Source organism: Eptesicus fuscus, chromosome 15 (assembly GCF_027574615.1).
Source record: "Eptesicus fuscus isolate TK198812 chromosome 15, DD_ASM_mEF_20220401, whole genome shotgun sequence".
NCBI classification, from domain to species: domain Eukaryota; kingdom Metazoa; phylum Chordata; class Mammalia; order Chiroptera; family Vespertilionidae; genus Eptesicus; species Eptesicus fuscus.
Window position 1 is genome coordinate 53,668,323 of NC_072487.1, and position 23,046 is coordinate 53,691,368.

The window sequence follows — 23,046 nt, forward strand, 5'->3', positions numbered from 1 at the left end:
GAATATTTGGATGTTGTTTTGCCCGTCAGTCCAGGAGGCTGCATTGATGAGGCGATGAGTATTCAGTGATGGGTCCTGGACGTTGGCCAACAGCAGAGTTTGAGCACTTGCGCTGACGATAATCAGATTACCCCCCAAAGTGCCTTTGCTGTAATTCGGTGGCAAATTCTGTTACAGGAACTGTAGGGTGGAAAAGTCTCTTTCCTTTTTGATGCAGTGATGCCTTATGTTTTTCAGATTTGGGAAAGGTAGAGAAGTTGCCTTTATTGTGCCCTTGCCTGCCAGCTCCTAAGGCTGTGTGTGAGTCATGTGGCGCTGACTCCTTGGGTTTGAATTTGCCATTTTCTAGCTTATTTTATTAAGCTCTTGGTGCCTCAGTTTTCTCATGTGTTAAAATGGGTTGAAAAATTCTATCAACCATACAGAGCTGCTGTGGGGATCCAACGAGTTGATATAAGTCCCAGCAAATGTTAACTATTGCCATATCATTGGTCATTTGCTTTCTTTCAATATTACTCTGGTCAAATAGGTTGGATATCCTGGGAATAAAGTTAAGGCCTCTCCATTACCTCTGGATGTCACATGACCTGTACTATGCTACAGGTCTGTTTCCAGTTGTAGGGAACATTTCCAGTCCTTATATGACCATGAAGCTTTTTTCCTGAAGCATCTTTCACAGCCTACTTTCCCAAGAACATACTATAGGACAAGCTGCCCTAGGAGGTGATACACAACATTTACAAAGCTTTGAAAGAAAAACATGGGATTCAAGAATTTTATATACAATCATGACACATAAAGGCAGCAGGGATTAATTATGCAAATGCATATGTTCTCTTTGAAAAAAAATGTTACTCAAAAAATGTTTCTTTGTTTATTAGACAACTCCCATCCCCAAGAATTGGTCAACATTAAAACACGGGTGAAATGTCATTATTCAAATGTGAACAAAAAGCAAGGTCTGGGAATCTTAATATCAGGCAACGTAGAATTATACAAGTCAAAGAGTATTAAACTGGTAACTATTTCATTTCTTTATCCCCAGTCAAATGCACAACGTAGGTCCTAAATAGTAACAGCCAGATTTATTGTGGAAGGGGAAGCAGTGGGTGAAAGGTATGTGGGAAGGGATGGCTTGTCTGCCAGGGCCCCTTGGGTGTAAGTTTTTAAGGGACCTCTGCTTTGAATACTGGAGAGGATACCTACTTTATCTGCCTAAGTCCCCTTCTTCTGGCAACTGCTTCCTCCTCCTTCCTCTGTGCACCTGGGCTCCTTTCTCCCAGCTATAGGATCGCTGGGGCCATGTGATGCTGGTCCAACACAGTTGACGGGAGTCGACCTGAGTCAGGGAACCACACGACCTTGCCCCTTGGTTTGCTTCATTAGTTTAAGAGAAGACATCAGAATCTTCTCTTTTGTCTTTTCAAACTCTGGGAAAGTGGGCTGGTTCCTCTTATAGACAGTAAGACGGAGGTCTTGGTTGCTATTGGTTGCCATGTTCCCTGGCAAGAGGAAGAAACTAATCTACAATGAAGTTTTATATAAAAACATGTGGCTCTGGTGGCTTTTGGATTTCTGGTAGCATTGGAACCTCAAGACCAGCCATAGGCCTGCACTTCCCTGGTGTAGGTATGCACTTTTTCCTTGAATGGCGTCATCTATTTCTAGAGCTTCCTAAGAATTTTCTTTTTCTGCCTTTTTCTCTCTTACAGTTATAAACTGTATTAGTCAGAAAGCCAGCTCTAGCTTGCAACCTAGAGCCCTAATAGTACTTGTTAAAAATTTTAAATAATGGTACATACATCCTGACATATGATACTATATTCCTCTATTAAATTGATTAAATCAGGTTTCCTGGTTCCACATGCAAAGGGAGCATACAGTTTGGCAGAAAGCAAGCTGTCAACATGGTACTTTGGTTTGAAAATGACATAATCAGTTAGTGATTTTCTTAAATTGCTTTTTTAAAAAATATATTTTTAATTGATTTTTTACAGAGAGGAAGAGAGAGGGATAGAGAGTTAGAAGCATCGATGAGAGAGAAACATCGATCAGCTGCCTCTTGCACACCCCCCACTGGGAATGTGCCCGCAACCAAGGTACATGCCCTTGACCGGAATCGAACCTGGGACCCTCGAGTCCGCAGGCCGACGCTCTATCCACTGAGCCAAACTGGTTTCGGCTGCTTTTTTTCTTTTCTGTACTGCTAGGCAATTTTGTCATATGTCATATGCCTACTTTTTTTTCTGTTGTTTTTAAAATTTGCTTTTTAAAATGTTAAATATTTGCTTTTAGAATATAAAGTCAATTATTTTTTTTCTAGGCTGCTTGTAGTAGCAAAAAGTTGGAGTAATCTAAATATATAATAAAAGATTAATTAGGACAAATTATACATCCCAAGTAGGGCAATAATTGGAAACACAAATGTCCAAAGCTATGTTGTAAAAATGTACGTGACCAATAGGATTACTTTATACTTTTTCTCATGTTCATTATTTTTTTTTTCTATGAAAACCAACTACTAGAAATAAAAAAATACAAGCAAACAAAAGAAAAATTTAATCCATACTGATGATCACACTCATCTTTTAAGACTTAAAAGACATTTTTTCAAATTTATTTTATTTTATTTTTATTGATTTCTGAGAGGATGGGAGAGGGAGAGAGTGATAGAAACATCAATGATGAGAGAGAATCATTGATTGGCTGCCTCCTGCACATCCCCTACTGGGGATTGAGCCTGCAACCCAGGCATGTGCCCTTGACAGGAATCGAACCTGGGACTCTTCAGTCTGCAGGCCGACACTCTATCCACAGAGCCAAACCAGCCAGGGCAAGACTTAAAAGACTTTTATAAACTTTTATAATCAATGTTACCACCTGGGTATACATTTTTATAAACTTTTATAATTATATAGCCATATAGACTTTGACATTTGTTCATTGAAAAACTCTTATTTCCTATAAAAATGGGACTACATCACATGTGCTTTTTTAAAAACCTCAACTGTATGAGGTATAATTTACGTATAATGTGCACTCATTTTAAGCATCATTTCATGAGTTCTGACAAATTTTACAGCATTATAACCACCACGATAAAGATATGAAACATTTCCATCATTCAAAAAAAAATTCCTTTGTGTTCTTTCATATCTAATCTCAGGCAAACAGTGATCTGCTTTCTGTTGCTATAGATTAGGTATTTTTTTCTCTCAAGTTTCATATTAATGGGATCATACAATATGAACTCTTTTGTGTCTGGTTTCTGTCACTCAGTATTTTTGAGATTCATCCATGTCACCGGGCTTGTCAGTAGTTAATTCCATTTTATTGCAGAGTGGTCCACTGTATGAATATACCACACTGTGTTTATCCATTCCAGCACTATTTCTTGAAAAGACTCTTTTCCCGATTGAATTACCTCAGTACCTTTGGCAATAATCAATTGACTACATATGTGCAGATCTATTTTAGGACTCTTCTGTTGGTTGGGTCTCTTTATCTTTACTTCAGTCCCACTGTCTTGACAGTTGGGAAAACTCCTGATACTGAGTTAAACATTGAGAGGAAAATACACTTTATTGAGGTTGTTTGTGTCATCACTGTGACTTTCCCTCGCTAGGGTGGCAACAGACTGGGGCAATTCATCCAGGCCTGTGGAAGGCTGCCTTCATCTCTCACAAGTTTATGATACTCTGTTTACAAATCAGCTTCACGCCCTTTGTCTCCATCATTCATATACTGATTCGGTGCCTCTACTGCACTCTGTCCTTTCTTCACAAACACCCTGTGGGGTGGGCTACTTAGACCCAATTATACTCATTTAACAGATAAGGAAATTTACACTTTAGGATTATCACCATCAGGACACCTTCTCAAAAATTGGAATTCTAGGCAAGTAACACAGAAAACCAAAGGCCAATCTGAGTTCATCATCATAGCAGTCTGTTCTAAGTCCGTCTGATGACTTCTTGGGAGAGGGGCAGGCCACAGAGGTCACACCTGTGCTACACTTGTGCCCCTATAAAACCTCGATACACACACATACACACACACACACACCTTTTCTAGACTATATTTGTCTTAAATGACATCTGGCCTAGGATAGCGCTTCCTGCAATATATTTTAGCATTTGCTTGTGGTCATATTTCTGGGTAACAAGGCCAGGTCACCCTTACTGTGAGCCCCACCCAATCCCCAGTCCTCTCTTGTTAAGGATAGAGAGCTAGAGCATGACTGTATTATCTGGCTTGGATTCTTTCAAATACTCAAAATCTTTTTAGTTAAGCTTGAATTTCTGCTTCATGCAAGTAAATGACGCTGATAACTCTACTAGGGCTTTCAAAGAACCAATGTCTGCTACAGGGAGGGCAGGCAATATGGCCTCATGCAGTGATTCTCAAAGGGCTGGGATAAAGCAGTGGGTGCGGACACTGGATCTTTTAGGACCAGAGGATTAATTTGAAGACAGAAGAGCATCTTATCTCCTCACTTTGATATGACTCAGAATACTGTATTAATTTTTAATTTCATAAAGTATTAAAGGACATTTATGGTATTAAAGGGGTACAGTGAGAGTTTCTGGTATGTGCAGTCCTGGATGGATCAGGTACCCATGGGTTGAATCCTGGCTCACTCACTTTTCAGTTGTGTGCTCTTGGGCAAGATCACTTCCACTCTGGGAGGTGGGTGGAGGGTCAAGGTAAGCTCCATAGCAGTGGCATGAGGCAAGCCTTGAAGGGTAAAAAGCATTTGTGCCTTACACTTAGGAGGCACAAATACTTAATACGACACAAATATTAACAGAGCTGATGAATCAGTTGGCATTAAGAAATAAACCCTAAGCACTACATGCATGACAACAATCCTTTTTCAACATCCAGTTTACTCTAAGTTTCTGATTTCAGGCTTGGCTGTCATATCTACGTATGGATCACGGGAGCCAAAATTTAATATTGTACTGTCTTTTCCTATGATAAATATCTTTTATTGACTTGTCTCAGTATGCAAGAATATGTTTTATACAAAACATACAGAGCATCATTGCTATGGAACCAGGCAAAGTTATGACTAACCAACATTTCCCAAGAGGACAGGGAACAGGTGCACTGATTCTGGGAACTAGAGTGACCCTGTTCTCAATATGTTAGAAAGCCAAATTCTTCAACTTTTACGATGATACACAAACTGTCAAAAACAATTAAGGCACAATATGACTCAAAATTTATACTTAGAGCAGCAATAATCTAGAGAAAATATAATTAACACATGGAATTGTATCACATTTTAATTAACACTGATAAGAGAGAATTATTATAGCATAAAAGATACTGTTTTATGAAACAGTCAGGAAGGTGTGGTGTATAGGAAGGTGGCTCAGATTCAAAAATCAAATGTGTTAAAAAAACATCTCTTCGGCATTAGATTCTAGGTTTCTTTTATGGTTCAAAACTGGATCTACATTCTATCATATATTAATGAATGTAGCAAAAAGACCTTTAATATGTCTGATTACACCAGCAGTTTGGTGACATATTGGTAGAGCTGTTCTGTAAATGCTTCAGAGGAAAACTTTTCCTTCACCCTGGCTCTGCCAGCCAGTCCCATTGTGACTTTTAAGGAAGGTTCATGGATGAACTTTTCTATTGCTTCTGAGAAGTGCACGGGGTCAGGCTCACACAGAAACCCTGTGACACTGTGGACAATGGACTCCAAGGGCCCACCTGAATTCACAGCAACGACTGGGCACTGCATGTACATGGCCTCCACAGGGACAATGCCGAAGTGTTCATTGCTTGGTGTGTAAATCACGCATGTGCAGCCGTGGAGGAGTGAGATTTTCTGTTTGTCCGAGAAAGACCGCAGGAAGGTCACAGACTGGTCAAGGTCAAACTGCTGGGCCATTTTCTTCAGTTCCTGATAGTGTTCCACATTCTCCAGGACTCTCTCGTCATAACCACCAGCCATAATCAGATGAACCTTGTCCCAATCTTGGGATGTCAATCTTCCACGCAGCTTTACTAGGGCTTCCAGCGCCAAAGTCAGGTTTTTCTTCCTTTCATATCTGTTGATGGAGAGGAACAGGAATTTTTTTCCCTTGGGGACTAGATCATCAAGCTTTTCAGGGACAGCTGAGTCAAAGCTGCTAACATTCAGAGATGGGTAGAGGACAGCGGGGTCTATGTGAGACAGGGACTTAAACGTTTTCTTAAATATGGCAGCTGTGAACTGACTGTTGACCAAGATGCAGTCAGCCATACCTGTGGTGTATTCTTCTACCCAGTCAATCGGGGCCCTGTATAGACGTTTAAGAAAAGAATCCCTCTTGGTAAGAAGCAGATCTGGGAAGTGACAATAAAACAAGATCTTCTTACGCCGTCTGGCCAGCTTGAACACTGGGATACAGGCAGACACCTAGCCAAAGCAAAGATCAAAAACAGGTAAAGTAACTGGTCAAATAAACTTCAAGAAGATCAAAAGAACAGACACATGCTGCCTACCAGTCTGTGGGCTCCTCGTGGGCAATGTCTCATTCTGCTTTGTGTTCCTACAGACTCTCACCCAGTCCAACGCCTGGTGTATTAAAGGCTGGTAGCCATTTTCTGGATGTGTGCTAAATATGTAAAGCTGCAAGTTGAGTGTTTTCTCTAGAATAAGCAGTCCAATGAAAATGAAAATCTAATAACCACATGAAAAATTTTTAATGGGTTAAATAAATTTTAATATAGTTTATCTAAAATATCACCATTGAAAATGTAATCAATACTATAAAAGTTAATGGGATACTTTACACTTTTTTCCACATTAAATCTTTAAAATCATGTGTGTATTTTACACTGACAGCACATCTCAGTTCAGACTAGCCACATTTCAAGTGCTCAATAGCCACCTGTGGCTAGTGGCTACCATACCGGACAGAGCAGCTCCAGCATATTCCGCCTTCTAAGAAACTGAATGAACTGTTGTAGTTCAGAGTGCAGTCTCTGGAATCAAGATTGCCAGGGTTTGAATCTCAGTTCCACTAGCTAGGTGTGTGACCATGATCAAGTAATCTACCTCTTTCTGGGCCTCAGTTTCCTCTTCTGTAACATGGTGGCAATTATAGTTACCAAAAAACCCCATGTTTTTTTATAATTACTAAACGCAATGGGATATGTAAAACGCTTAGGAATTAAGCTTGTAATATGTGCTCAATAAATATTAACCATAATCATTACTGAGCATGATCACTAGCTGGCATTACTAGACTTTCCTGTTGGATAATCTTACAAATCACTTAATCTCCAGCTCACTTAACACCTGAAGGTGAGCTTTCCAAAGCTACTTAGTTAGAAAGTAGCAGATGAATGGCACTTGAATCCGGGTCTCTTACTTCCAAGCTCAGTTTTTTCTCTATCTGCTGCAGTCTCGGCTGCCTCATGCTTATTAACTAGTTAGACATGCAGGGTGTTTGGAAAATGTCCACATTTCTCAAAAAGACGTTATCTTCCACACAAGTAAGGATGATCAAAAGTAACTCAAGAGTTATGAAGAAGCACAAACACAAATGTGATGCTGTTTCCCCTATCAGTGTGGCAAAAATTAAAATGGTTGATAACATCCAACATGCACCAGACATGAAGCAAAATGCTCTGTCATTCATGTGGGAGAGTAAAGTGACACAATCTCTTTGGAAGGCAAATTTGACAATAGCTATTGACATTTAAAATGAACAACTCTTAGACCTACTCATTTTATTTCTGGGAAGTTACTCAAAGGACATACTGGCAGAAGTACAAAAAGAAGGTACAAGGGTGTTCATTACAAAACTGATCTATTCACAAAAAAACCCCCACAATGTTAGTGTCCTTTAACAGAAGAATATATAAATTACCTGTACATTTTTAAAAGAGATTTTCCAGCCACTATGAAGAATTAAGTGCAGCTCTAATACTGACATACTAGAAGCCCAATACACGAAATTCATGCAACAGTAGGCCTTCCTTCCCCCTGCTGCCAGCACTGGCTTCCCTCTGGCACCTGGGACCGAGGCTTCTCTCTGGCACCTGGGACCCGGGCTTCCCTCTGGCACCCAGGACCCAGGCTTCCCTCACAGCCCCTGGCTTCATCCAGAAGGTCATCTGGGCTAATTAGCATATTATGCTTTTATTATTATAGATAAGGATGTTCCAAATAGAATTTTTTGGCGAAAAAAAGCAAGTTGTCTAATAGTAGGTATGTTATAATCCTAATTATTACAAACTAGAGGCCTGCTGCACAAAATTCATGCAAGAGTAGGCCTTCCTTCCCCCGGCTGCCGGCACCTGGTTCCCTAGCAGCCTGGAAGGTCCTTCGGCCTAATTAGCATATTACGCTTTTATTATTATAGATAAGATTTATCTATGAACAGACACACATATGGTGGTATAGCCATAGACAATTTCTGTAAGGACATAGGAGAAACTGTTCAACAGTGGCAATTTTTAGGGCGAGGAACTGGAATGGAACTTTATATTATACTCTTTTATACTACTTGATGTTTTAGTCATAAATTGTCACTTTTTAAAATAAATATTTTTTTTTGGGGGGGGGGGGCGGGTGGGAGGAAGACAAGGAGTTTAGAATAGACTCCAGATCTATGTGGGCATTCTTTACCAAGTGAAAGAATTTGTACTTTTTTACGAAGACTAATGGAGAGCCACGTTGAAGTCCTAATGGGGACGGGACATGTTTGGCTTGGTGTTTTAACATGACCCGGCTGCAAAGGCTACAGACAGTGTGATGCGCAAGGCCTAGAACTAGTGTCAACAGAAATAATGCAAAGAGGGAAGACACACGAGTTACTCAAAAGTAAAAAGTGACTGAAGGCTGACTTCTAATGCTTGTGTTTCTTAGAGAGAGCCCCCAGGCCCATCTGCATCAGAATCACCGACGTGCCAGTGAAAAATGCAGATTTCGGGGCCCCATATCTCGGGGCTCCTGGATGAAACTTCTCAGGGCGGGGCCCTGTCATGTGTAACTTAAGTGTGTCCACACTAACGTCCGAGAACTACAGCCACTCCCAGCTCTGACCTCTCTCGATCAGTCCCAGTGCTTCCGAACCGCAGACCCGGAGAGAGGTCCAGAGGAGCGCAAAGGGGCGTGGCGAGGGCCCGGCGTGGTCACCTCACCTGGTCGCACACGACCACGTCGAACACCTCGTCGCCGAGGAACAGCACGTAGAGCGCCAGGAAGACCATGCGCACGTAGGCACAGAGCGCGGCGCCGCGGCCGCCCCAGCCCAGGCTGCGCGGCAGCCAGTCCCCCGCGCAGCGGACCGGCAGTTCGCGGCTCTCGGCGAAGCAGTGGCCCGGGTCGTAGTGCGCGGTCCAGATCTTCACGCTGCACCCGCGCGCCTGCAGTGCCAGCGCCGCGTCCAGCACCAGCCGCTCGGCGCCGCCCACGCCCAGGTCTGGGTGCAGAAACAGCACGGACGGGCTGGGAGCCAACTCATCCCGCGCCCGCTTCCCTGCCATGGCCCGGGTGTCCCGCACCCTTAGGCACCGGCGCGCCTGCTCCTTCCTAGGGCACCCGGTGGGCGTCTGCGGGGCTGGCCACGCCCCCCGGCGCGTACGTAGGTTAGGCCACATCAGCGCAAGTCTGTGGGTGCCTAGTAACCGCCTGAGAAAATTTCTCTTCAGACCATGGCTATACCCGCCCATTGGTACGAATTGGACTCTATGAAGGATGCTGTGATCTAAAGGAAGAAGACGGAAGATCTGTATACCCCACGCAGCAGCGGACCAAGTCGCCGGTAGCAAAATTCCAACAGGCAGATAGAAGGACAGCCCTGGCGTCCTTGGAGCCCGAGGCCCTGCCAGCAGGTCCGGGGGCGGGACTGAACCAGTTTCTCCAGCCGCTGGTTCTGTGACGGCTCCGCTGCTTCCCAGCCGTCATCTTCGGTCCCCTGCCACCTCCAGTTTCCAGAATGGTATGGTGACCCCAGCCGTCCCTCCTTAGTCCCCACTTATCCCAGGCGCCCCGACTTGTACCTTGCGCCTTGCCCTCCTTCCGCGGCTCCCCTGTTTTCCCCACCCTCCAGTGCGGGTGTCGTGGCTGTCGGGGCCTGGGGTGCGGGGGGGTGGGGGGCTGCGGGCGGCGCTCACCCGTCTGTCTGCTTGTCTCCCTCCGCAGCCTGGCCCGACCCCCAGTGGCACCAACGTGGGCTCCTCCGGACGCTCCCCCAGTAAAGCAGTGGCCGCCCGGGCGGCGGGTAGCACGGTCCGGCAGAGGTAAGGATCCCGGTGACCCCACTGGTTGTGGGCTGGGAGAAATGGGACCCAAGAATCCGCTGGTCCCGAGAAGGTCACCCAGAATGTTAAGATTCACGAAGACAAAGTGAGCCTCAGGTGACGTGGCCTTTAGGTCTTTTGTGTCTAGAGAGGGAGGTGACATTTTATTCTCATTGCACAGTTCAATAGGGGCAGAGACAACTTTGAAAAAACTGGTATCATTGAACTGGCATCGCTGGACCTGAGCTTTGCACTCACATTTCTATCAATTTAACAAGATTTGTCCAACTCATTGTCCCCGATCATCCCTGCCCCCTCCCCCCCCCATTCATTGCTCTGCTCTGTACGTCTTCACCCAGAGCCAGAACTTCTGCGTCATCTTGGATTTTTTTTCCTATGCTCTGTCTCCATCCAGTCATTTGTCAGACTTTAAATTATACACAAAAATCTGCTGCTCATCACTTCTTTTCGTCTCTATTTCTACTGCCCTGATTTAGCCGTCATCTTCTCATCTAGACCTTTTGCATTTTATTTTACTTTTTATTATTTTTTAATTGATTTCAGAGAGGAAGGAAGAGGAAAAGAAAGATAGAAACATCAACGATGAGAGAGAATAATCAATCGGCGTGCGAGCCCGAAACCTGGGCATGTGCCCTTGACCACAATCGAACCTGGGACCCTTCAGTCCACAGGCAGATGCTCTGTCCACTGAGCCAAACCGGCTAGGGCATAGACTTTTGCATTTTCTACTCTTCTAATCTCCAGGCCATTCCACTCCAGTCCCTCCTGTGCTCTGGTTCTGTCACTCTTCAGCTTAGTTTCTCTATTAAGTTTGTTTTTGCTGAACTTTAAAAAAAGGGTGAGAGGGGCGGATAGCAAGGTTCTTGGTGACTTTTTTCCTTGGCCTATCAGCTTCCCTTCTCCCTCGCTCCTGGTATCCAGCAATAGTGAACTTATTACTATTTTCTGAACCTCCCTTCCTCTCCCCACACACAACTTCTATTTATTCTCCTAAGACTAAGTTCAGAGGTTTTTGGAGGCCTTCTCTGACTCAAAAAGTAGCAGTAGCTATTACTCCTCCCTTTTGCTCCTAAAGCATTTCTTTCATATAGTGGTAATAACATTTGTTTTGGTATTAAACTTTGAAAGAAACTGCCCAAGTCAATCTATTCTATGTGAGGTGTTGCACAATAAATGATGAATGAAGGAAGGAATCAAACAATCCCGTTGTCTTCAGATACTTGAAGGAACTAGGGTTTTATCCAGAGAGGGTAAAACCTTGAAGGGATACAAGAAAATGATTCATAAGGATGTGAAGAGTGATGAGATTTTTCTTGTTGGCTACCGTAGGTAAATGTAAAACTAATAATGTGAACTTAGCAGAGACAGATTTCAGCTCATTGAAAGTTCTGATATAACTGATGTTTCTCTTGAAATTATCGTGTTTTCTTTGGATTACAAAAATCCGTATTAACCCGTTAATCCGCACTATTAACCGGTTAATAATTAATCTGCATTTTAAACCAGTTAATGGTTAATCTGCACTATTAACTGGTTAATAATCTGCATTTTTAACTGGTTAATAATTCGCATAACCGTAATAATGCAGATTTTGTAATCAAAGAAAACACGACAGTTTCAAGAGAAACATCAAAAGTGCTTTATTCAAAGTAATGTCCATCGCTAGCTACACATTTCCCCCATCTTTCAAGTAATTTACGGATACCGTCCCAATAGAACTTTTGTTTTGAGGCAGACCATTCAGAGACCCAATTTTCCACTTCTTCGTTCATTTTGAAGTGCTGCTTAGAAAGTGTGGGTGCCATTGATTGGAACAAGTGGTCATCTGAAGGAGCAATACAACAAAAATAGCATACGTATCAAATTGCATATATATCAACATATGTGTAACTCCACCTATTGAAAAAAATCCTCATTATTAACTGGTACGCCTAGTAAAGGGATGGTAGGGATAAGGTTTTCATTTCTGTTTTCTTCCTATGTGGGAGATCGTAAACAAGCTTTCCTGAATTTCAAAAAATTTAGAATCAGTAGCCCACAGATAACTGGAATGGGATTTTAACCCTACCAGACCTGAGGCCCTGAACCTAACTGTCCCCTATAAGCCACACAAAGTCAATTCAAACACATGGGGGCAGACATTTGCAATGGCTAACCATGAGGTTTGACCACAATTGGTTGGTTATTTTTAGTTTGTGATGCATTTTTTTCACGTACTAGGCAAAGTACCGAAAATTAGGTACAGCGGTATAGCGGCAGATTCGGAAATTACTGAAAAATCAGTACAGCGGTCTGGTAGGGTGTGCTGGGATTTGGTTCATGATAAGGGGCAGTAATGGGGCAGGGTTTCCCCTCTCTTCCTTTCCTTACGTAGGATTTCTTATGAGTGGGCTGAAGAAGATCTCTTCTGACTTCTCGTGCTTGCTGCTTACTCTCGCACTGTAGCACTCCAGCACGGGCGAGAGAGAAGTGGGGTGCAGCAGTGCTGGGTGGGAGGGTGGTTGTTGGGTGGGCTTCCCCAGTGACTGAGGAGAGGAGGGAAAGGGTTTCCCCCTGTTCGTGGCAGTGCTTGGGTAAGTGCTGTCCAGCTCCTTCTGTATGCGAAGGCTGCCTCCGTCACACAGCTCATCTCACCAGCCTTGGTTTCCTTGTGAAGGACAAGTTCTAGTTGGGTGTTTTCTGCATTTTTTTCATATCCTACCTCTGTCCAAGATTTATGGCATATCAAAATAGTGAAAAAAGACTACAAAATGATTTTTTGGTAAAATATATGTTCCATTTTGGGACCTGGCTTACACTGAGTGGCCAGATTATTATGATCTCTGAATGCATAATAATCTGGCCACTCAGAGTGTGTGTGTGTGTGTATGTGTGTGTGTACACATACACACACACACACACATACACATATATATATATATATATATATACACACACACACACATACACATACATATATATGTATGTGTATGTGTATGTGTATGTGTGTATATATATATGTATGTATTAGAGGCCCAGTGTATGAATTCGTGCATGGGTGGGGTCCGGTCAGCCTGGCCAGGGGGAGGGGACATGGGTGGTTGGCCGGCCTGCCTGCTGGTCGAACTCCTGGTTGAGGGGACAATTTGCATATTAGCCTTTTATTATATAGGATCTACACTGAGTGGCCAGATTATTATGTGTTCAGAGATCATAATAATCTGGCCACTCAGTGTATAATTAAAGTTTAATATTTTTGTCTCTTTTGTAGCAAATACAGCAATTTTAAAACATTTTAAAAGTCAGATTACAGTTGACCCTTGAACAACATGGATGTTAGGGACACTTTCCTTTCCCCTGCAGTCAAAAATCCACGTATACTTTTGACTCCCCCAAAAACTTAACTACTAATAATAGCTTACTGTTGGCTAGAAGCCTTATCTTTATTGATTAACATAAGCACATATTTTGTATGTTGTTATGTTATATACTGAATTCTTACAATAAAGCAAGCTAGAAAAAAGAAAATATTTAAAAAATCATAAAGAAGAGAAAATACATTTATGGTATTGGGGGAAAAACCTCATGTAAGTGGACCCATACAGTACAGTTCAAACCCTTGTTCAAAGGTTGATTGTATGTAGATTCCAGACATTTTAGAGCAGAGGTTTGTTACTTGGCTTCACAAAAATGCATGTGAAGAGAAACTGAAGTACATTGTCCAAATGAGGTGCCATATCTTTGGGCAAGAGGATGGGCTCTGGAGTCAGAACTGGGTCCTCGGCTCAGGTTGGCCACCTGCTGGCTGTGTGGTCTTATGTAGGCACTTGGCTTAACCTTTTCTGAGCCTCATTTTCCTCTTATAAAACAGAAATGGGAACTGCTTTCCAGGGTTAGTGTGTGCATTAGCATGTGGCAGGTACTCAGTTCATGGTAGTTATCATGACCCGGGGGGTGAAAACAAGAATTAGGGGTGTGCTCACAAAAGAAAATGTGTTTTTTTTTAATTATTATTTTGGTTCTTTAACAATGTAATGGTAGCATATGTTATAATGCCATTAAAAGGGTTCCCCCAAAAAAAGACTGTAACGTTTTTTCTCTTAACAGGAAAAATGCCAGCTGTGGAACAAGGAGCGCAGGCCGCACGACCTCAGCCGGCACTGGGGGGATGTGGCGGTTCTACACGGAAGATTCACCTGGCCTCAAAGTGTAAGTCTTGGCAGCAGACCTGTGTTTCTGTCAGGTATCACAGAGCTGATGGGCAGCACTGTCTCCGCCACCAGGGGTGCTGGCTTTGAGGAAGTCTGCAGTACACACAGCTTCGGTTGGTTTGTCCGTATATCAACCAATTAGTTTAGGGCCTGGAATGATCTCTCTTCATGGACTGAGTGAAAGCAAGGGGAAATCTTCATGTAGCTATGCCAGAATAAACAATGGGAACACAGAACTGGAGGAAAAACTGCTTAATTAGATGAAATTGTTCTGTTTTGGTTGTCCGACACTGAGAGGAATAATCATTTGAATATGAGTTGGGTGGTTTTTCAAAGCTTTCCTAGAACCATAAGCTGATATTATTACAACTAATAGACATTTCTGCATTAGGCTGTGTTAACGAAGGTTCTTTGGCCTTCTTGCCTTTTGTGGGTGGTGAGTAGACCTTGGGGTGAACATATCACTTTCCAAGTTCTTAAGGTCTGAGAGTGCTCCTTAGGTGATAGGAAATGGGCATCTGGGGGACCCCTGTTCCCATGCCTTGCTCACCTCACTTTCCAGGGTTTCTGATAGTGTGTGGCAGACCTAATCCCACAGGTTTCTGATCAGGTAGGGTCTAGGACACGACTGTTTACAGTTGCTTCCTGACTCAACCAGTGGATGGGGAATAGGAACACTGCAGGTTCAGAAGCTCAGGTTTAGAGAGGCAAGGTTCTAGCAAGAGCCAGAACCAGATAATCTGACTGTTCAATCCTGTGCTCCATACGTCTATCTGGTAGAAAAGAGACAAAATTAGATTTATTTGGATTAGTTTAACTTGACCAGTAGCTTGGCTTGGATCACAAATTTAAAGACTTGTATGGTAAGATGAGAATGTATTCAGGAAGTACTTCTTAGGGGGTCATGGATATATGAGTTTGCTGTATTCAGACAACCTTTTGGTCTTTGTTAAAGGTAATTTTTCTGAGTACCGTATTTTCCGGCGTATAAGACGACTGGGCGTATAGAAGATTTTCCTGGGTTAAAAAGTCGTCTTATACTCCGGAAAATACGGTATTTCAGAGAGAAATTTTGAAGCCCCTTGCTCTTTAGGGTATCCAGGGGACTCCTTTGAAACCCTTAAGGTGGTAAAAGCTGTTCTCCTGTGGGTGAGTCTGGCTTGTGCTGGCTCTGGGCTTTCTGCTATTGGGCAGCCAGGCTTGCTTGTTGCTATTGCTTGAGTATTCCCAGAAATTGCTAGAAACTGTTCCTTGAAGTGTTGTAAAGCACAGTCTCATCCCACCAGAAAGATGGTGAAAGGACACAATTGGGAATTTGTATTCACAAATCCACATCTTGGAGCAGTCAAGTAATATCTTAGAGTTTGTTGTTGGCTCTTGTAGGATTTTAGAATTTAAAAAAAAAACATAATAGTAGCATTTCCGGTGAGCTTATTATAAACTTGTATAATCCATGTGTTTTAATTTACTTAATACCTCAGTAACTGTATGAGAGAGGTACTGTGATTATCCATACTTTACAGATGAGGAAACTGAGGCTTGGAGAAGATAGGTAATGGGGCACAGTCGCAACTCATAAAGGACAGAGTGGGTTTGCAAACTCTGGCACTTGGACTCTGAGAGCTCCACTCTCAGCTTTGTGCTCTTATGGCTGATGATATGTTAACAATGCTTTAAAATAGGGGCTTTGATTGAGTGCAGCATGATAACATTCTCTTCCCATGTGTTTTTAAATTTGTTTACTCCTATAATTGTACAAATTTTGGAAGAACAAAATAGTGTAGCAAGGACATTGATATCTTTGCATTGTTTATCTTACTTTGAAATAATAGTTTTATAATTGGATCATTTGTACTTAAAAAGTTTGGAGAAGTTTTTATTTTTATTATGGAAAATATCAAATACATGAAATTAGAGAGACTAGTATCTCTAAGACATCCAATCATTTTACTTGTATAATTTTAGTATGCTTTACTAGAAGAGAAGGATTTCTCCTATCTAAATAACCACAATGCTGACTCCACACCTCTACCTCTCTCCCTTCCACTCTCTAGAAATCAATGAAAAAAATATACTCACTCCTTGGGTGAGGATTAAAAAAATTTAAAAGATAAAGAAAAAAAAAAATTAAAAAAAAAGAAGAAGAAGAAAAAAAAGAAAAAAATTAAAAATAAAAAGAAATATGGTGATGTATTATTACTAAAAGTAAGTAAACATGCCTTTTCTTTTTTCTTTTCAGTGGCCCTGTTCCAGTATTGGTTATGAGTCTTCTGTTCATCGCTTCTGTATTTATGTTGCACATTTGGGGCAAGTACACTCGTTCATAGATTTGGCTACATCCATCTGTCATCTGAAGAAGGAGAAAAAAAAATCATCATATCTTGGACCAAAAGCATTGTGATTTTCTGTTCATGAGAAAGAAATTTTCTGTAAGCTTACTGTTTTACAGGGAATTTAACGAGAATTGATTTTAAGGATCAATTTTTTTTCTATGTCTAATAAACATTTTAATTCATTTATACCAAGTCTTATCCTTTAACCTCTGCCTTTCAATTACAAATAAATATGAAGAAAACACGTCTTTTGGAGCTTGTTTTCTTTGTGGGATTGACAGGTTCTTACATGACCATGTAGTTCAAATCCAAGGTACTGTAATTGGCCTTGGCTTGTTTTCTTCTAGGTATTTCTGTCCTGGTGATTGTCATTTTGGGCGTTCCGAGGTTTTTAAGGAGTGTGCCCATGATTGCATCAGGCAGATCTGTATTCAAAGGCAGCTGGTACCCAAGGGAATAGTCATAGAAATCAGAAATGTTTGCTTATTCTTTTCTTTGTCTCTAAAACCATAGGTTTCAGAGACAAAGAATTAAGAACTCTCTCCCTGTTTTATATTCTGTGAATATAGATCAGGAGTTTCTATCACTTGTCGCTAAACCCATTTGGAAGAATTCATTTGATAAGTTGGATTTTTCAAATAAAATTTTGTTTTCATTGTGAAAATTAAAGACTTCTCTAATCAGAGTGAGGTATCAGCATTTCCAAACTGAGTTGATATAATTCCAAACAAAAAATTAAAAAAATTGAAGTTTCACTTAGCTTATGTTGCCATTCTGGGAATAAGCATTCAGTTTCTGGTAGACCCTAGGAAATACTAAGAATAGCTTACAGGTGCATACTTCAGGAGTCTAGGATATAAGCCAGATTTTCTAAGGAGTAAGATATCCCTGTGAAATCCTCTTAGTTGCCCAGCAGAATCACAACATGATAAAGAGGTGTATTAGTTAAAAACAGATAATTTTAACAATGACTTTCTCATAAATGAAGCTTTAAAAAAAAAACTAGAACAGTTAAGCTGTTTTATAAGTGTTTTAGGTCCTGGCTATAAAGTAAATTTAGGTCCAGAGTACCAAATTTAAGTGTTGAAAGTATGTATTTTTTAAAAAGATTTATTAGGGCAATATATGGGTAAGCATGCTCTTGTAAATCCTAACAAATGGGCAATTATTGGGAGAAAATGATGAAAAATTGGTCCTCTGGGATCCCGGGAATTGCTGATTGTGTGAAATGGGTATCTTCATTTTGAAATTCGGGGGAAAGTGTCTTAATTTCATTTTGGAGAAATTAAAGATGATAGTATCTATAATGGATTTTTTTTTTCAGGTTGGTGGTACCAATAACAGCTAAAAGTTATGATCTTAATTTGGAAAACATCTGTTCCTCTATCCAGACGGGTGTGTTTTTCTCTGGGGGAGCTGCTGGAGCCACTTGGGGGAGCTGTTGTGTTGTCTGGGGTGCATTCTCTTCACTGTATAGTGCTGCCTATTAGCCCTGTCTGCCGAGCTGTGGTCTCTACTGGACTGATAGTGGAAAGTCACTGAATTCTGAGCTAGTAATTTATAAGAAATGCTACTTAAAGTGGCAGAGCAAGGAGATGCTTCATTCAGCAGAAGGAAAATTGGGGGTTGGATACAGAGATGTACAACATCTATTATGTAGCTACTTTTGGCTCTGACAATACAATGCTAATGCAATCTTAGTGTTCAAGATTGCCTTTTTTTTCCCCCCCAAATTTTAAAAATTGTGGTAAAATACATGTGACATAAAGTATATCATCTTAACTTTTTTTAAGTGCACTCATATTGTTGCACAACCATCACCACTATCCATCTCCAGTACTCTTTTTCATCTTGCAAAACAGAAACTTAAATGCACCAAATAATAACCTCCTCCTTCCCCCTTCAGCCCTTGGCACCATTCTACTTTGTGTCTCTATAAATTTGACTCTTAAGTACTTAATATGAGTGGAATCATGCAGTATTTTGTCCTTTTGTGACTGATTTACTCCACTTAGCATAATGTCCTCAAGGTTCATGTTATAGCCAGTCAGAATTTCCTTCCTTTTTAAGCTGAATAATATCCCATTGTATGTATATAACACATTTTGTGTTGCTTTCTTTTTAAATAGGGATTCCTAGACTTGTTTCTTGAGCCATTTATAGTAATTCTGAAAGCCTAACAAATTTAGGACCATTAAGGCTATCTTGGCCCACAGAATCCTCAGGCTCCTTTGACTATGAGCTATAATTCTAGCCACCTCTGAATGATGGACACAGCCATCACATGCTGGCAGCAGTTCTATTCTAAGTGTTTAAAACTAGGGAAATGAATTATTATAATGCAGCTCGAGCTGAGCCTTTTAAGTCATTGGGGAACAACCAGCATAGGGAAGGGTGAGTTCCTGAGACTGCCGGGGGATGGAAAGACGAGGACCTCTGGACACAATAGTGTCCTGAACACATTTTGGTAACAAAACAGGAATTTTTTGGGGTGAAAAAGACAGGTTTTAGGAAATTTTAGAAATTTTGGAAATTAAGGGGACCATGGAGGAAGCACAGGGCTGCAGAGCAGCAGAAGGTATATTTTCATAGAATGAGGGAGCTGAAAAGCTGCAACAGGTACATTTCCTTAGAATGAGGGAGCTGGGAACAGCAAAAGGTCTATATTTACAAAATAAAGAGAAGGTAGCCCTTCATCCAGAAGGAGGAAAAGAAAGCCCAAAGGGAATAAGAAAACAATAAGGAAGGAGTGGGGGAGAACCTCACATGTCCCATTTGAAGTTCAACCATTGAGCTCAGGAGTTAAGGGAATAGTGACCAATCAGAGGGGATATCAAGGCACAAGGATCTGTAGCCTTTATAAGCCATAGGGAAAAGGAGCTCAGTGGGACCCTTTCCCCTCCCCACGTGGGAGTCCGTGGGAGTTCATTCTGTGGGACTCTGTACTTGTTCTTTAATAAATTTACACCTTTACTATACCATTTTCTGTCCATGGATTCATTCTTTGACTCCGGCAGACAAAGAATCCGGGTTCCAGTCCAAAAATTCCGTTTCAGTAAAACAGTAGTTGAGGAAAGATCTGTTCCTGGGAGAGGTGAAACATGCCATAACTTCCTTTCACACCTGACCTAGTCTAGACTCCAGTTTTTCCCCAGGTGCTAATGTCCTCAGAGGAAGAATTAAAAACATTCTGAAATCATGCAGTGTTGGCATCAAGTTAAAATGTTGAAAAGGTCTACAAAGCTGGCTTCATTCAACAGAAAATACGGTATGTGGAGTCCTATGTGCATGATCCCCTTACAGCTGCCCTTGGGGAGCTTGAGCTGCAATGCTAGGATTTCCAAACTTAACTCCCGTCTTCCAGGCTGGGAAGCTTGCCTGACCTGGGTTCAACTGCTGGCCCTGCAATTTACCAGTTGTGAGAATGTGGGAGACCCAATTTCTCTGCGTCTAATTTTTCTTATGTGTAAATGACTGTATGATCCATCAAATAGGATGATTAAATGAGAAGAATGATCCACAGTGCTTATTCTCAATAATTTTAGAGAAGTGGGTTTCTTATTCAATCAACAGTCTAATGAATTTACTCTTCGCCCCATTCACACAAGAGCAAACTGAAGCTTAAACCACTTAGCTTGTAAGTGAAGGAGCTGGGACTTAACTCCAGGTCTCTGACTTACTAGTGTCACATAGATGGACTATTGAGTATTTGGTGTGAGGGCAAGGGAAGGGTGTCACAGCATTAGAGGTCCCACAACAATTCCAAGAACGCGCCACTCAGCCATTTGGTGTACTTCAGGCATTACATAGCTAGTTTGAGGTTTGAGGTGCCGCAGAAGGAATTGGTTTCTCTATTTCAGCCCTGAGCTTTGTTCATTGTGTGGGACTACTGCGGTGATAGAGAAAGCACAATGTTATTCATTCAACAAACATTTACTGATTGTTGTGTGCCTTGCCCTTCTATTGGGGTTGTACAAAGGACCTGGCCTGGTCTCTTACAGCTTAAAAGGGCTGGACATTTGGATGCTAGGATCTTAGTCCTGCCTGGAGCTACAAGTTCTAAATAGCTACGTGATTATGGAGAAACCAGACAGGAAATTCTCTCAAGGCCCCCTCAACTATTAGTGAAATCGATAGTTGGGACCACAGTTTAAGAACTGGTATGCTCATAGTGTGTGGGCAGTGGTGCCAGGGATTGCAAAACTGGCACTCTCCCCTCCCCTTAGCCCCCAGGAAGTCCCTACTATATGATCACCTGTCAGACAGCAAAGCCAGCGAACCCTGGGACACCTCAGCTGGAGTGCTGAGAGTTCACTGTGTCCTCCCCTATGCAGCAGAGGAGACTGGGGCCCAGAGAAGGGACTTGCTCAAGATTATCTTCTTACCAGAAGAGAGGCCAGAACCAGGCTTCCTGTTCCAGCCCAGGGCTGCTTTCTAGAACTGCACTGTGACCCCTGTTTTGGGCCTGTGCATGAGCCAGCCCACTTCTCTAGAGGCAAGGCTCTCTAGTTAGGTAAACGGAGTGGTGTGCTTTGATTGCTGGTTAATCAAAGTGGGGCGGGGGAGTAAAGGCAGCAAGATGAGCTAGTAAAAATACAATGAATTAGTAAATATAGGAGGTCAACAGGTGCATGAGACTTAATAATGGAGAGACAAAATAGGGAAAGGCAGCCAGCCGAATGGCACTGTTTTGCGTTCTCTCGACCATAAATAGTAGGTGAGCCAAGACGCAGGTTGACCAAGTAGGGTTAAGGTAGAGGCCAAACTGTTTAAATAACTTCCTGGTCACTCTGGCAACTAGGTCTTTTTGCCATGCTAAAACCATTAAAACAAGATCAAGCATGCAAATAAACGAAATGGGAATCGAAGGTGTAGGCATAGATCGCTTATTTTTGGGGAATGATCTAGAAGTTTGTACTCAGAAAGCAAATGAAGAGATAAGGGGAAGAATTTGAATTACACATGAAAGGGTTAAATTGGTCCTGCAAACACACTTGCTTTCCTTTCCCATTGACTGTCATAAGCAATCCTATATAATAAAGAGCTAATATGCAAATGGTCATCACACCCTCGCGCCCTCGTGCCGGGGCTGGGGGACCTGAGGCTGCACCAGGGGACCTGAGGCCGAGCCCCCCTCCCTGTGGGGCTTGATGGGGGTGGAGCTGACCAGGTCTGGGTCTTGCACGATTTTGAGGCGCATGCGGGTGAGCGGGGACTTGCCTCTGGGTACCATGGTGTGCCCCAGACTCTGACAGGAGGGAGATTTTCATATACATTGTACTAATTTTCTTTCATCTCTCACACTTCTGTTACAGAGAAAGGGCAAATAGCAATATTAAAATATTTCCTCTAATTAATTCCCTTCTAATGTGCATGAATTTTGTGCACCGGGCCACTAGTATAGAGAATAAATTCCGTGGTTGTGTGTCCCCATTGTCTCACCTGTTCTACTCAGTAATGTGATTTCTGGAAAGAAAGCAAACTCATTCTCCCAGGACCCTATCTAGTTTGGTTTGGGTTGTGGAAATTTAATCATTGGTTCTCAGATGTTGGCGTGCATCCTGAAGGTCTTTGCCTCTGTTACCTAGCACTTTTGGCCAGCACCAGACTGGGAGTCCCTGCTCTCAAAAGCAGCAGTCACACGTGGGGCCGAGGTGGCTGGGCCTATAGTTTATTCCAGGCCCATCACCTGTACAAGTGTGTTCATTTTGTCCCTTGCCCTTCTTTGAAGTTTCTTTCACGATGCTGTTTGTTTTGCAGCCTCTGCACTGCACCTGGGGAATTTCACCTGCCTTCTGTGATTTTGCGTTTTGCGTATTCATAACCTGATGCTATGCTTGGTCAGCTAGCTGTGGGGCTGGAAGGCGCTGAGAGACTGCAGAGCCCTGATTCTCCCTTCGGTTTTCTCCCTTTGACTCAGCAGTGCCTCTTTTTATAGAAGACGTGCCGCCCGAATGAACAGAATGAGGTCTTGTCAGACTTCCTTTTATAGCAGGCTTTGCACTGAGACCTTCAGTGGGCTCCAGGAGGCAGTGAGAAGTGAAAGGCACAAGTATGTAATGATTGTGCCAGGCAAGGATTCCCTTACTAGGTGAGCTGATGTGGCCCCCTCACATCCATCCCAATGGTGTCAAAGGCGGGGAACCATGGCTCTCTACTCCTGTGCCCGGCAGATGCCTCAGTGCAACAGAAGACCTGCTGAATCTACCGGACTGGGGGTACACCTCTGTGAGACCTCAGGGACAGTG

At 42.3% G+C, this 23,046-nt stretch overlaps 2 protein-coding genes across 2 annotated transcripts; one reads left to right on the plus strand and one right to left on the minus strand.

The window, feature by feature from the left end:
* Positions 1-4,808: 4,808 nt before the first annotated feature.
* ALG2 (ALG2 alpha-1,3/1,6-mannosyltransferase) lies at positions 4,809-9,563 on the minus strand. Its single transcript, XM_008142135.3, has 2 exons — positions 9,154-9,563; positions 4,809-6,418 (listed from the first exon to the last, which is right to left on the minus strand). Exons 1-2 carry the CDS (start codon positions 9,496-9,498, stop codon positions 5,516-5,518), a joined length of 1,248 nt encoding a protein of 415 aa, XP_008140357.2. The 5' UTR covers positions 9,499-9,563; the 3' UTR covers positions 4,809-5,515.
* A 145-nt stretch (positions 9,564-9,708) lies between these two features.
* On the plus strand, positions 9,709-16,984 carry SEC61B (SEC61 translocon subunit beta). Its single transcript, XM_028145939.2, has 4 exons — positions 9,709-9,953; positions 10,157-10,254; positions 14,362-14,463; positions 16,705-16,984. The coding sequence occupies exons 1-4, from the start codon at positions 9,951-9,953 to the stop codon at positions 16,790-16,792; spliced, it is 291 nt and encodes a 96-aa protein (XP_028001740.1). The 5' UTR covers positions 9,709-9,950; the 3' UTR covers positions 16,793-16,984.
* The last annotated feature ends 6,062 nt before the right edge of the window (positions 16,985-23,046 follow it).

What these genes read in the sequence shown, in the direction of transcription:
- SEC61B (XM_028145939.2), top strand. An exon ending in GGTAGCACGGTCCGGCAGAG is followed by an intron (nt 10,255 to 14,361) that starts GTAAGGATCCCG and finishes TTCTCTTAACAG; the next exon opens with GAAAAATGCCAGCTGTGGAA. An exon ending in GATTCACCTGGCCTCAAAGT is followed by an intron (nt 14,464 to 16,704) that starts GTAAGTCTTGGC and finishes TTTTCTTTTCAG; the next exon opens with TGGCCCTGTTCCAGTATTGG.
- ALG2 (XM_008142135.3), bottom strand. Translation starts at nt 9,498, where the DNA reads ATGGCAGGGAAGCGGGCGCGGGATGAGTTGGCTCCCAGCCCGTCCGTG. An exon ending in ACGTGGTCGTGTGCGACCAG is followed by an intron (nt 6,419 to 9,153) that starts GTGAGGTGACCA and finishes TGCTTTGGCTAG; the next exon opens with GTGTCTGCCTGTATCCCAGT.